General features: G+C 50.5%; 2 protein-coding genes across 2 annotated transcripts; one reads left to right on the forward strand and one right to left on the reverse strand.

The window, feature by feature from the left end:
• Positions 1-37: 37 nt before the first annotated feature.
• Positions 38-1,101, forward strand: N7515_009548 (Mov34/MPN/PAD-1 family protein; the record flags this gene model as incomplete). Its single annotated transcript, XM_056670292.1, has 2 exons — positions 38-62; positions 125-1,101. 2 exons carry the CDS (start codon positions 38-40, stop codon positions 1,099-1,101), a joined length of 1,002 nt encoding a protein of 333 aa, XP_056518091.1.
• Positions 1,102-2,414: 1,313 nt separating this feature from the next.
• Positions 2,415-6,043, reverse strand: N7515_009549 (putative cell division control protein Cdc25; the record flags this gene model as incomplete). The annotated part of the gene is made up of 3 exons (XM_056670293.1): positions 2,415-2,752; positions 2,822-3,038; positions 3,092-6,043. The coding sequence occupies 3 exons, from the start codon at positions 6,041-6,043 to the stop codon at positions 2,415-2,417; spliced, it is 3,507 nt and encodes a 1,168-aa protein (XP_056518092.1).
• Positions 6,044-13,550: the final 7,507 nt, after the last annotated feature.

Below are 13,550 nucleotides of genomic sequence, written 5' to 3' on the forward strand. Positions count from 1 at the left end.
TCAATCCTCCATCTGTTCTTATCTCCATTCACCCAAAATGGAGGCTGCCCAGCGGTCCTGGGGTGAGTACCTCCCAATAGTCCAAATGCTAGCCAGCTTGAAGTTGACCAACAACCCCACCCAGAGCTTGAGAACGCCATAACCGTCTTCGACCCCCAACGCGACGCCCTCTATCAATATGATGCCGCCATAGAAAAAGCCCTCAACAATGAGCGACCCTGGGCCTCCGACCCATACTATTTCAAGCATGTCCGAATCTCCGCCACAGCACTATTAAAGATGGTGATGCACGCCCGCTCAGGCGGCTCCCTAGAAATCATGGGTCTCATGCAAGGTTACATCCTCCCGAATACCTTTGTGGTAACCGATGCATTCCGGCTACCAGTCGAAGGCACCGAGACGCGAGTGAATGCACAGGACGAGGCAAACGAGTACATGGTCTCATATCTGCAATCCTGCCGAGACGCAGGACGAATGGAAAACGCAGTGGGATGGTATCACAGTCACCCCGGGTACGGGTGCTGGTTATCTGGGATTGACGTCGCAACGCAACAAACGCAGCAAATGACGGGACCCTTTGTCGCCGTCGTGATCGATCCGGACCGTACCATTTCCGCTGGCCGCGTTGAGATCGGCGCTTTCCGCACATTCCCTTCGGACTTTACGCCGCAAAAGGAGGCGAGCGAGGACGACGAGTATCAGACTATCCCGCTTGGCAAGGCGGAGGACTTCGGTGCACATGCCAATCAGTACTATTCTCTTGACGTTAGTCACTTTAAGAGTACGCTCGAGGCGCAAATATTGTCCCTTCTGTGGAATAAGTACTGGGTTGCGACTCTGAGTCAGAGCCCGCTGTTCACTTCTCGGGATTTCGGCAATAAGAAAATTATGGACCTCAGCCAGAAGGTGCGCAATGCTTCGCGTGGAATGGAGAATACTGGTGGTCCTCGTGGTAGTAGCTCTACCATGAAAAACCAACAACTGGACAAAATTGTCCGCGGCGGACAGCAGGTTGTAGCCGAGGAAGTCAAGGGTCTTCTTGCTTCTGAAACCAAACTGAAGCTCTTCCACGGCATTGGAAATCAGACCCCTTCGGAGTGATTCAGCTCGGCCAGCGAGTGATCCCGATCCGACAGATATTGACATGACTGGCACACTTCTTTTTGGATTGAACAGGTGTCTTTGGCGCTCAGCGGGCTTCGCGATACATCATGATCATAGATTTTCTAATGTGCAGTAGCTGCGAATCAACGACTTTCATGAATCAAGCCTAGTTATTTGCAAGCACGCAGATAGCAGCAGTAAAGGCATACGGCCAGGGTGAATGTACTAGTGGCACTGCGTTGCCTAGTGTAAAACAAATCGTGAGAATCGACCTCTATTGACCCGAGACATGCGCAATGTCCCGGGCTAAACTCGAATAGTGAAACACTAGATACAATGAAGTGAATCGCATCAAGCCAACTCCACCGGGAAAAAAGAGACTCTCAAGTCATTCGTGACGAATCATTATTCAGAAGACGGGCGTCGAGGACATAAACTTCCAAAGGAAGCCAAAAACAAGATCGCCTCACTCAGGCGACAACACGAGGGGATATGTGAGGAATGAAAAGGAAGAACGAAGGTGGAACAAGAGGGGAAGAAATGTACACTGAAGATAGGGAAATATGTCACACTCAGTACAAAGAAGACGTGAAGGTCGGGGTGTCCGGGAGGTATGTAATGCCATCTGAGAGATGCGCAATGAAACAAGAAGGAAAAGAGGTAATAGACAAGGAATGCCGACGTCGAAAGGTTATGTGTCGGGGAGAGGTGGAGTGAAAGGACCTCGGCCCATGCGATGAGGTGGTACATGAAGAGGAGGCTAACTGCCACGTGAGCAGATTCGGAATTGCGGAGAATGGTTAGGTGAGGTTTCATGATGTGGGTCTGGGAAGAGACACCGTTATGCACGCGATGTGCCGGCCTGCATGAACCCGGCACTTCTGGGGGGGGCTCTGAGAGGCGGGGAAAGACAATGTGGAGATTAGTATCAATTAGAACACGGTCGCTAGGCCCGAAAATGCCCCAAAGTCGACATTATCCATGTTGATCGTAAATCGGTAAAGTGACAACGGCGCCGGCGATTGGAGCGTGAATCGCGGAGTTCTCTGCGAACCTGTTTGTGGCGCGCCTGCACGAGCCTGCACGATGCAACCTGACAGGGATCTTGACCACCGGTCAACAGACTCACAGGAAACCGGACTCAGACAGTAATCTACGAAGTTCCGAAACAAGAATGGTTAGTCTCGATAGCCAAATCAATTAGAGAAAAGAAAAAATAGCGCTGTCTCGTTTGTCCAGGGGAATAAGAGGTCAAATTTGGGTATCGCTGAGCAAATGCCAGACGCCACTTTAACGGAAAAAAAAACGGACTATCGCAGAATAGCGACGGTGGACGCAAAGAGCAAGGAGCCCTTGTCTCTGCTTGCGGCTTCAGCATACCTTGCAATCTTTTCATCCTCACGCTCTCTAGGCTCGATCTCCAGACTCCGGTCGTACATGTCGTGTACGTCGCCGGCACCTTGAAGATTACTGAGAATGTAATCTTGTAACTCGCCGACGGGTTGCAGAAGATAAGGTACATTCTGGTATTGCTGAATATCCCGAATGACTTCTGCAGTCTTCGCCCGCTTGTTGAAGTTGATCAATTCTGAAGGGGTAAGAGATGGAATACCATCCTCAATGAAAGTCAAATCCGTAAGATAGACACCTAGAACTTGTGTTAGACACCCAAAAAGGGGGCAATATCTCCAAAGTGAGATAACGGTTCAGTTCATACCGAAGAATGGGATACACGGCGGGTTAGCGAGATGCAGAGTCTCTCGGTATTCACCAAAGTTCTTGGTACTAGCCATGAGTCGACGCATCTGTTCCAGAATTGCGGACGTGCGTCCGCTGACTTGGCCCCACGTTCTACCTAGACGATGAATGGGGGCAGTTCCAAGAGCCGAGATGATGGAGGTTAGGGTGGAGTAATTGTTCAGGTTGCGACATTTCTGTATAACCGAGTCAGCAAAGGCCAAGGTGGAACAATCATGAGGCTACATACATCAGCCACGTTCACGAAGTGTTTGATGACCACGACGCGCTTCTTGACGTCACCTTGGTTGAGAATCATTTCAGCGACCCAGTTGGTAAGCTGATTAGAATGCAGAATCAAGGCCTTGACATTGGGGGATGGTTCCGGCTCATCAGGGCCGACCTTCTTTTGCCATGTCTTGTTCAGACACTCAGTGGCCTTGATCTTTGAGTAGAGGCGCGACTCGATGATGGTCAATTGGCGAGCAAACTCCGTCGGATCGATGTCAAGGAACTTGAGTTTCTTCATGTTCTTAGGAATGATTGGCGTTGGCGCAGGTGTGTTCTGAGTTGGAACAAGGCGCTTGACGGTAGTATCCTGCCCTCGAAGTCGTTGTTCAATCACTGCCAGCAATGTGGGTGTTCCTGGAGTTTTTGTGGTAGCAATAGAGTCGCTAGTGAATGTATGGACACGTCGCAGAAGATCCATGTGGAGTTCATCGTTCGGCTCCATCCAGAAGTGATCAAACCAACTCTTGAGGATATTGACAACACGGAATCGAATTGGCTTCTGCTTCCGATCAATCCACATTTGCATGTCATCTTGGTTCAGGCCAAATGGAGGCTGAATGTTGAACCGCTGAACAAGCATCTCAAACAATTCAGTCGCTGTAGTGAATGAGCGGTAGGTGAGAAGGAAAGTGTTGTTGAAGGAAGCATCAAGCTTATCATGGCGAGTGAGGTGTTCAACCAGTCCGGCGAGTGTACCACACTTAAGGATTGGCGAGTCTCCCTTGTTATCGTAGAAGACCTCGCCTTCATGATCCATGTTCAAGAACCAGGGCGTCTCCTCGGGCTCCCGAACTGGCTCCCGAATCGGCTCTCGAGTGATCGCTGTCGGGGGTGCCTGGCCGAAGAATCGCTGCGCCTTGTCCATATTTCTTCGTACTTTGGTAGTGCCTTCATCCTTTTCAGGAGCATAAGATGACGGGATTCCAATTGACTCCAGGGCAATGCTTGCATGGGAATGATCTCGGCTATGCGAATTCTTATGATCGCTTTCCGCTCCTTGGCGGCTTCCACGTCGAAGAGATGAAGGTGGCGTTGGTTCAGCGGGAATTTGCTCGAGAAGCAGCGACAATGAGAATCCAATCTGGGAAACACAGTTCTCCAACTGCCTGGCGACACCTCGCACGGCATTTACACGATCATCGAGTGAATCACCGCGAAGCTCGGCCCATTCATCAGCCAGAGGAGCAGAGACCGCCTGACAGTTCAGGACAAGATCTCCGATGGCATCATAGACCCTTTGCTTTTGCAAGCTAAAGTCTACTAACTGGGGGTTTTGGAAGCTGGTCCCCAACGGAGCCAGGTTCATTGATTCGACAGTAGAGATCCATGGACGGAATTGTTCAATGACCTTGATAGCAGCGGCTGAAATTGCATCAGCAATGTCCCGATGCTGCTCCTGCGTGACTATCTTCCGGTTGATCACCAACCGTTCTTCTAGCCGACGGATACTACCAACGAACGACCTCCTGAGAATATCGATTGCATCCAGGAAGGCGGCGTCAAGAGGGGCCGAGGGCTCTGCCCGCGAGTCCCCTCCATCCGGAACGAGGAAAGATGTCGGACCCGAGGCGTCCAAAGAGACACCGTTGTTCTGCCAATTACCACCGGCAGAGCTACCGCTGACGAAACCAGGCACCAAGCGATTGATCGCATCTCCGCGTTGTTGCTGAGCCACATCCACGTAGCCATACACGCCCTGCATAACACCCTCGGCCTCCTGCAAACATTTATTGACCGAGTCGGCACCAGGCCAATCAGCGGCGGCAATATGTGATGAGAGAACCAGCTTCGAGAACTTGGACATCATGTCCCGGAAGTGAGGATACAAGGCTTTGTTTGTGGAAATGATCGATGGATTACCGGAGTGGTTGTCCGTCGTGTCAGATCCAGCAGCCAGCAGCATGCGAAGATGGTCGGAAATGTCTTCGGCCTTTCTCACGAACTCCGCGCGCTCACCATGGAACAGCGCCTGGCGATAGGCCTCCACGGCATATTGCATATTATCGACCAGGGTATGCCATGTGACTGGCGGAGCTAAGCCATCATCAACGAAGTGTAGAGGAAAGTTGGAGGAGATGGACGGTCTCGAGAAGCTTTCGGTTACCGATGTGCTGTTACTGTGTCCGCCCAAGCTGTAGGTTGTTTGCGGGCTCTTGCTTGGCGGCGGCGGAGCTTTGAAGTCTTTGACACCTGGCGCATACAAGGAGTCCATGGAGGTGGCAGGGGACACGCCATCCATCAAGGACTGGCGTCGGCGAGAGAGCGAGTCGTGAGATCGAAGCATCAAGGACTCACCCTCCGCCTCCGAGGCAGATCCATCATATTCATCTTCATCACGCTCAAAGCCACGCGCCATCAGCTCCGGGGGTGGCCGCGTCTGGTCGGGCACAAAGAAGTTGTTTCGATCTCGCGGGCCGGGCTCGTTCGTTGTCGTCGGGTTCTCGAAGGGTAATTCCATAGTGGAATAGCCCGTGAGGGTGTTGAAGTAGAACAGACGACCATCAGGGGTCGCCTGAGGAATCCAGAACGCGGCCTCTTCCTGCTCTTTCGGCGCAGGAATGCCCACGATTGGAAGGATCGGTTGCGAGTCCCGATGGTTCCCTTCGGAGTCGACGTCCTCCTCATCGTGTCCATCGCCGTATTCATCTTCGAGTCCAGAGTCCGCGCTGAGATCGGTATCATGGTGCGCGAAGTGGTCGCTGAAATCGTCGGCTTCTGTGATTATGGTACAATAGTTACTTGGAAACCAGCCTCGGACATTGTCCATGACACCATCCCACCATCCTGTTTCCAGCTGATTGAGGACCTGGATAATGTCGCCCCGGCGGAAGCTCAGGCTTGTGTGATCGTCGGCGTCATAATCGTACATGGCCCTCACAAAGAGGGCGGGGGGGTTCAGGGCTGACCGCATATCCAGTGGTGGCCATTTTGACTGGGGAATGGCTGTGGTTGTAATCTCGAGATACACTGGTTCCCCGACCGCGAGAGCGGGATAAGGATGTGGGCGTGGTCGCTTGCTCGTCAGTGTACTCGATAGCGGTCGCAACAGTCCCAGACTTGCCCAGTGCAGTGCTATGAACGGCTGAATCTGCCACGCGAATTTCGAACATGGAGGGTGACAAGACCACGATCCAGAGAGCGTTCTGGAGGGGTCCTGGGGGCGGGGATTGTTCAGCTCAGTATCCGTGGCTCATGGCTGAATTGGATGAGGCGGGGGGAGTGCGGGTGGGGAGTCCCTTTTTTTTCTCCGGTTTCTCGAAAGGATAGGCAGGGCCGGAATTCGCGTCAGGGAAGAATAAGAATAGGAGTGCTAGGCTATCGATGAGAACAAAAAGCTGGGAATCTCTTCGAAGTGGGATTGAATTAGGGGGCACCAGGGCGGGACGGGCGCAGTGATACAACGCGGGTATCAGTACCGAATGTAGCAGGGCTAAAGTGTAAGGATTCGGGGGTGATGGGGGTAATATTACAGCGATATGACAAGACGGAATAAAACGACCAAAACGGACAAATCGGACAAAACGAACAAACATCCACAGCTTTGGCTTTTGATCTTGCCATTTGACTTCAACTTTCCAGATCTCTACGAAGTATAAAACTTCCTACAAGTCCAAAGATCATCCTACCTGACTTCTTATCTTGATACCTGACTACCTCCCTACTTCTTCTTTTTTGACCCAGTATCCCCCACTGTGTGTGTGACGGTTGATCCCTGCTTACCATGCTTACGGTCACATCTCCACGACTTCGAATGGTCCCGAGGTCAGCGACATGCAGTGAGGTGCCGAGCATACATTGTTGTCATAAGCCGATACGGATATACAACTCACAAATAGTATGTCTATATGAAGGGACAAAACTACCTATGAAGGTTCTAGTCCATGACTCGCAAAGTACCGCGGCTATTGATGGCTTAACACATGAAAGAGATGAATCTATCAATCTCAAACTATGTGAGGAATTGCATGGGATCTCCGAGCTGCAGGTTTCCCCGATTTGCATATTATATGCAGACTCTATCTACATGTCTTCAGACGATAGCATTGATCACAAGGATCTCCTAGTATCCACCAGTAAGGGGCGAACTCGAAGTAAAAGCCAAACTACCAGAGGCAAGAGAACTACTACTGTCAGGGAATCGATTCATCTCAATGGACAAGTCTTAGTGCCTCAGATTCAATTCATGGATATAAGTGGTTCCTGTGCTTGAACGATATCCAACCTGACCAGATCCCCAGTGCAGTGTCACAATAACACACGTCCTTTGACCCCTTAATTTGGCAGTGATACGATCCGATACTGCTCCCGGAATCAATTCGGAAATACATCGGAAGAATATTCAGATGCTCTCTGACGAATTACATAGGTAGCTTCAGCAATGTTCTAGAAGGTACATGCTCGTCTTGGAGAGTTGAATATACATACAGTGAACCTACCACTTTAGGTAGCAGCCCCGGAATCCTCGTTGAATGACGCTGGCGCTTCTGCCGGGTACAACCTACACAGTACACGAAAGCCACCTTGGAGTAAAACCAACACACCTGCTGAGGGGCAGTCAAGACTGCGCGCTACGCTCAATGTAAGCATGGCTGGATACATAGCAATTGTTGGTGTCTCACCGTGAGACAACTGTATGGCAGGCCAGGCGCAAGCTCGTTCTGACTCGCAGCTTCCAATCACTTCGACACGAACGCACCATGATACCTCCCACCCGTAGCCAAGCTGTGATTATCCCGCTGGCCAAGGAATCCAATCCTGCCGGGTAATTGCCGTGCCCGGCCCTGAATGGGGCGTTTTGACTGCACATGGTAGGACAAATTGCGGCCAGTCTGAGGGAGTATCGTGGCCTAGGCGGCTAGGCCCACACAATCCTCCAGCTTCAACTATTTATGGTACATGATATGTATGAACTTCCCCGCTATTGGTTGCTGCTGTGAATGGAGGGGCCTAATTGCGGAATGGATCCTGGACCTTGTGGTATATGCAAGACCGTTGGTGATCACCCACGATGTACAACAACATTATACGGAGCACATTGCTGTATAGGTAGGTGTACTCCGCAGTATTGAAGGATACGAACGGCCCCAAGGCTTGGTAGCTTATCCACCTAGCAACGTACGGTTTTTTACTCCCGAAGATACTATCGGGCACTGAGTGAAGTATGTGTGCTCTTACAGTAGACGACACGCTTCGTCCACTTCGCGGAATCCCGGCTGCGCTTCTCCCCATGTTCCCTAGCGAACTTCAGTTTGAGAAATTACCTTGCTCGGCATATTTGAAACAAACGTGAATTCAATGCATTATCGTACAGACAGGAAATTTACATTGCAAGCCACAAGAGGTTGCCTCGGTCCGGTCGAGCCGAGACAGTCAATACGGCCCTGAACTATTCCCGGGTCGCGACAGCCTTCAAGAATGATTCTCGACTGACCACCAACAGCTTAACAGCCAGCCTGTAATGCTGGTATAGCCGTTTCAGTTTGCATAGACTTCACTCCTCCTCGTTTCTCATTTCGGTGCTCTCCGCCTGTGAATGAACGTGCATTTCCGGGTAAATCGGAACTTCAATTCAGGAACCCGTTTGCGATTGAGTTTAGACTATTTGTCTATCATCAGGGCCTCGACTTGCGTAGAACGGGATCCTTCCTGGTTTGTTTTGATCGTCCTTGTGACGAAATCGCGATAGAGAAGGGTAGGTTGAGATGGCGTAGAGATGCAGAAGCCCGTGTATTACGCAGTATGTAGGTTGTAGATAGGTAGGCAGCAAATGAATATATCTTCGGGCTGAGGGCCAGGTAGGTACGCGTACCTCATACCTACCTATATCTCTCACTAACGTCCGGCTGCCGCCGGACGTTAAAAATCGCATCATCATCACCTACAGTATGTTTCGCCTCGTTCACGAGCCACATTCAAGCTGAAGCAGCTCTATTCTACCCACATGGATCCCAACAAGAGCAAGTTCTTACCCTGTACGGAGTAGACAGCCCCATATCAAGTTTTAGGAACCTCCTACAGTACGCAATTGGCTTGCGCTATCAAGCTGATCATTCGACTGCGATGAGCAACCGGTACCTACACTGGAGTACTTCAACAAGTCACAGAGTAGAAACCTACAAACAGAGCGAACGAAGCATACCGGACTGAAACCAACAGCTTCAACAGCAAGAGCAAATCACGATGCTCTCAATTGCACCCACTTCCGAACACATCGCACGTTGTATCCCAAAGAGCACCAATCCCCAAACAATCCCAAAATCAAGAAAAAAGCCAATCCGCTCGTCCCTTGTTCCTTGCAGCCGGATATTACAGGATCTTCATCACCACAAACGACATCATCCCAAACCAACAAGCCATCAACCAACCGGAACCAACACTCACGAGCCGAGACCCGATCCTGCCGCTCGGTGCAGGGCGTCTTCCAATAACCTCTCGCGCTCGTGCACGCATCCATTTCCTTGTTTACATGTACCCAGAGCCCCGGGACACGCGAAGATCGCGGGCTACCCCTTTTTGATCAATATTTTTCCATTATCCTTCCTTTTCAGTTCCATTTCCATTTCCACCTCGGTTTCAACGCGCCCTCCCTTCCCCACTTATTACTCTTCCCGCCTCACTTTGCAACATAGTCTAACGCGCTATGGAAGTCAGTTCGAGAGGACGTTGGATCATACCCTGTTTTTGGGTAACCCTCGCAGGTTCTCCGGTTGCTTTGTTCTCCGTTCTCCATCTAGTGCCGTGTCCCACTCCTTCGAGAAAATTCCGCGGATGTGTCTCCGCGCGGGGGGAGGAGGGGAGCTTTCTCCGTGGATGTGGCGTACGATATTGGTAAGAGATCAGCGACATCTACCAGTCACAGTCACAATTAAGCCAGATTTATGTTGTTGCCAATGTGATTAATCCCAGCCCTTTCTGTCTGGTATATCCCCTGCATCGGAGGAATTGTCCAATGATCCGGCCCCAATCGCCAAACGAGACAGGGGTAGATGAGACGCATGCGCTATATACACAGCAGATGCTACACATGCGACAAGACACCGACTGGTCTGCAATCTGTCGTGCAGACAGATTGCAGGATATAAATGTGACCTGTCGGTCTGATATGAGGACGTTTGGGACGAACCAAGATCTGGACGGGAGTGAACCATGGACCGGGTCTGCTTCCCCGGATGTTCTCCCCTTCCGTCATGATCCAGGGGTTTGGGCCGATCGCATCTACGATCCAGTATGTTGCCGTGGTTCAAACGAATCGATGGAGCCATCTATTCTCAACTTGTACCTACTGTAGCTGTAAATAAAATATAACTATTATTATCATTTGCTTTTGGACTCACGATATACGTAGACAGAGGGTAAAGGTGGGTTGCGTCTTCCCCCCCATCTACATCCCACTGTTCAATGTCCACGGGCATGCTACGGGAGATGCTACCAAAAATCTCTAATTACCCAGTGTCTCTGGTTATGGTCTCAGTATGCGGGCGCCCGTGTCTAGACTCGTGCTCGTCGGGACGGCCGGTGCGAACGGCAACGCAGAATTCGGAATTAGGCTTCCTGGACCAAGTAGGCAGGCGGATTTGCTATTGTGCGATAATACTGGAATCCACAGATCCGCTGTTTGGTAAGGAACTTTACAACGTATGATGCACACAGCACATCATACCGGCACGCGTTGGGTGGAGAGCGACTCCATCGAAGACCTCTTTGTCTCGATTTGCCAACGCGTCGGGAGCCTTGGAAGACCCATTCTTTAGCGAAAGTATATCGGTAATAGCGCGCACAATGAGCAACCTCGGTTTCAGGCGGGATTCAAGTCTCGAATTTACGTGATCGAGGTTGCTCACACCGTCAGGTTGGTTAAAGTCGTGGACACAGTGGGGGTACACTTGTTTAGTTAGTGGCATCTTGCTACGGAGTCCGGAGTCCTTAGGCCGGAGGTTGCAGAAGCGGTGAGGATCAGATACTATATTGACACTGTTAAGGCTTCACCGACATCTTTGGCTTCGAGAGGGCAAGCTTGGGCAGGACTGAGTTGAGAGATTCCAGACCGTTAGGACCTTTGGTTATGGAGTTGTCGGGACGATGGGCTCCAGCCAAGCCCGGCTGTCGGTGTCCACTAGCTCAGGGGCCGGCGCCGGGGAAGAGGTGCCTGAAATTCTTGCCAACGGCAGCGGGCTTGCTGTGGTGGAGCAGAGCTCAAGGGAAAGAAAAATGATGAAAAAAATATGATTCGTACCTGGTCCGATCGGATCCTCTGTGCAGATCCATTATTGGGCGGGTTTCGATGAATATGGTTCTTTTGTTCAGTGTGCTTTTGACCGCTTGGAGGGGCATGGAATGAATAACATATCCCGGATTTGCGGTCCAAGGGATTGGGAATGGTAGATCGTCTAGTGGATTACCTTTCGAGGCAAGGAATCATCTACAATGTCAACACGTCTCGGCGGTCAAGTCACCGCTTCATGCGATATCACAATCATGGCCCTTCTGTTTTGTTCGGTCGAGACCGTGGGACTGGGTCGGTCCGCTGCATCGGGAAGTGGACCGAAATGTCGAAGGATGTCGACTGGTTAGTTTCGCGTTGAGGACCACTTGAGGAAGCTCCTTCTGAAAAGCGCGTAGGTACTCCGTACAGCGTCAGCCACCCGGCTTCACCGCTGGGGCTGGAAGCTAGTCGATAGTCTAGATCCACCAGGACGAAGTTTTGCTCAGGCTTCGATGATCAGCCGGGGCTCCGGGAGAGTAATTAGGGATCTGGCTTCCGCGAAACAAGGGGGTGCTCAGGCACAAAGCGTATATCGATGTACTGTGTATGTACGGAGTAGGGACTTCGATATGACTGCAGTTTGCCAACCTGGAAGGTTGCTGATAGTTATTACGTTCGATTCACGGTTGGGCAATTCCGTGCCGTGTTCCACGCGAGACGCGTTTCCCAAGTAACCGCGTCGAGTGCTCCGCAGGATCCTCGAGCTCCAATAATGATGTAAGAGTTGGCTGTGCCCCACTGATATGTCCCGGAAACTCGCGATACCCATTTTACAGCTCGGTGATAGGTAACGGTGTATCTGACAGCTTTGCGGTGTGTAGAATCTGCAACTTCGTAGTGTGGATCCGAGATCGCGTGGAAGACTGTTCTTTTTCTTTCGTGGGGGTGTAGAGCTAATTGTATGTAGTTGTAGCGCAGAGGAGCTTTGTGTTGGCCATGCATCAACTAAACTGGAATTACGTTGTCGACGATACTATCCCATCCAAAGCTCCATTTGCATTCTGGTCTTCATGTAGATCCTTTCTTCATGCAGTTCAGCAGGTGATGTCTGGAGGACAACAAGAATACAGTAGGGTACTTCTGCATGATGTGTTCATGGCACGATAGAATGCATATCACATACATCGTAATCTTAGACGTGGCACAGTCAAACAGAAGAACAGCCACAAGGCGGGGGAACCAAAACTATCATAGGTCCAAATGTCGCAAAGCGAGGATAAATCTGGACCAGTCAATATGTGAGGCGACAAAAGTACCTTGTGGGATGATCCGTCAGGAGACGGGGAAGATGTCTAAACGGCAAACACAAGTCGAATTCCCTGATTTGAAGCCAGCTGGATCAATCTACCCACATCGATGCGACTATCCCAGTAGTGTGGAGATACATCGAAGTATACGGTGGTTGGCACTTCCATTCTTAAGGCTCGGCATTTGTCTGGCTCACATTCAAGGAATCAAGATCGAATGTAAAATAGAGGATAGGTATCCCTGTCTCATTCCCGGAGTTGTGTGACAATGAATTATGAGTTTCTACATCGAATGCAGCTGTAGATGTAGATGTAGTTGTAGATGTAGATGTAGAGATGTCGATGTACGGAGATCTGAGGAGGGGTCGAGAGGGGTAGATGGAAGTGAACCATGGTTGAGATGTATCGTCGAAGTTTGGTTACGATGACATTTTATGCAACCTTAGATCTTAGATGTGTACCAAGTTCAACCTCACTATCACCAAGTTATGTACTTTCTTTTTCTTGAGAAACTACAGTTGAATATGAGACTGATACAAACTCACCCCCCTGTAGGGGGGGCAAACCTCAGACGAGATAATAAGGGGCTTTATCACTGTAGCCTCTCTAAGTGTGCCACGATCGAAATCTCTCACATGCCACACCCCAAATTCAACTCGATAAACAAAGGACCCCTCCGTAATCCAGACCCATAATCTGAGCCCTGAGCGAGGGGCACGATTTTCCAATAGCCCAGAATCCACATACGTAAATCATTCGGCCCACCCTCGCAGGATGAGTTTTCCATTGTAGTAAGACATGATCAAGATCGGCCCTGTATGTTGTAGTCTAATTATCTTATGCACGACGCAATAATAAAATGATCCAAAGGGGGAGGGGACGGGTTGAAAGTAAACTAAACCATGTGG

Source organism: Penicillium bovifimosum (genome assembly GCF_028826915.1).
Source record: "Penicillium bovifimosum strain IBT 22155 chromosome Unknown utg000007l_segment0_segment0, whole genome shotgun sequence".
Taxonomy (NCBI): Eukaryota; Fungi; Ascomycota; class Eurotiomycetes; order Eurotiales; family Aspergillaceae; genus Penicillium; species Penicillium bovifimosum.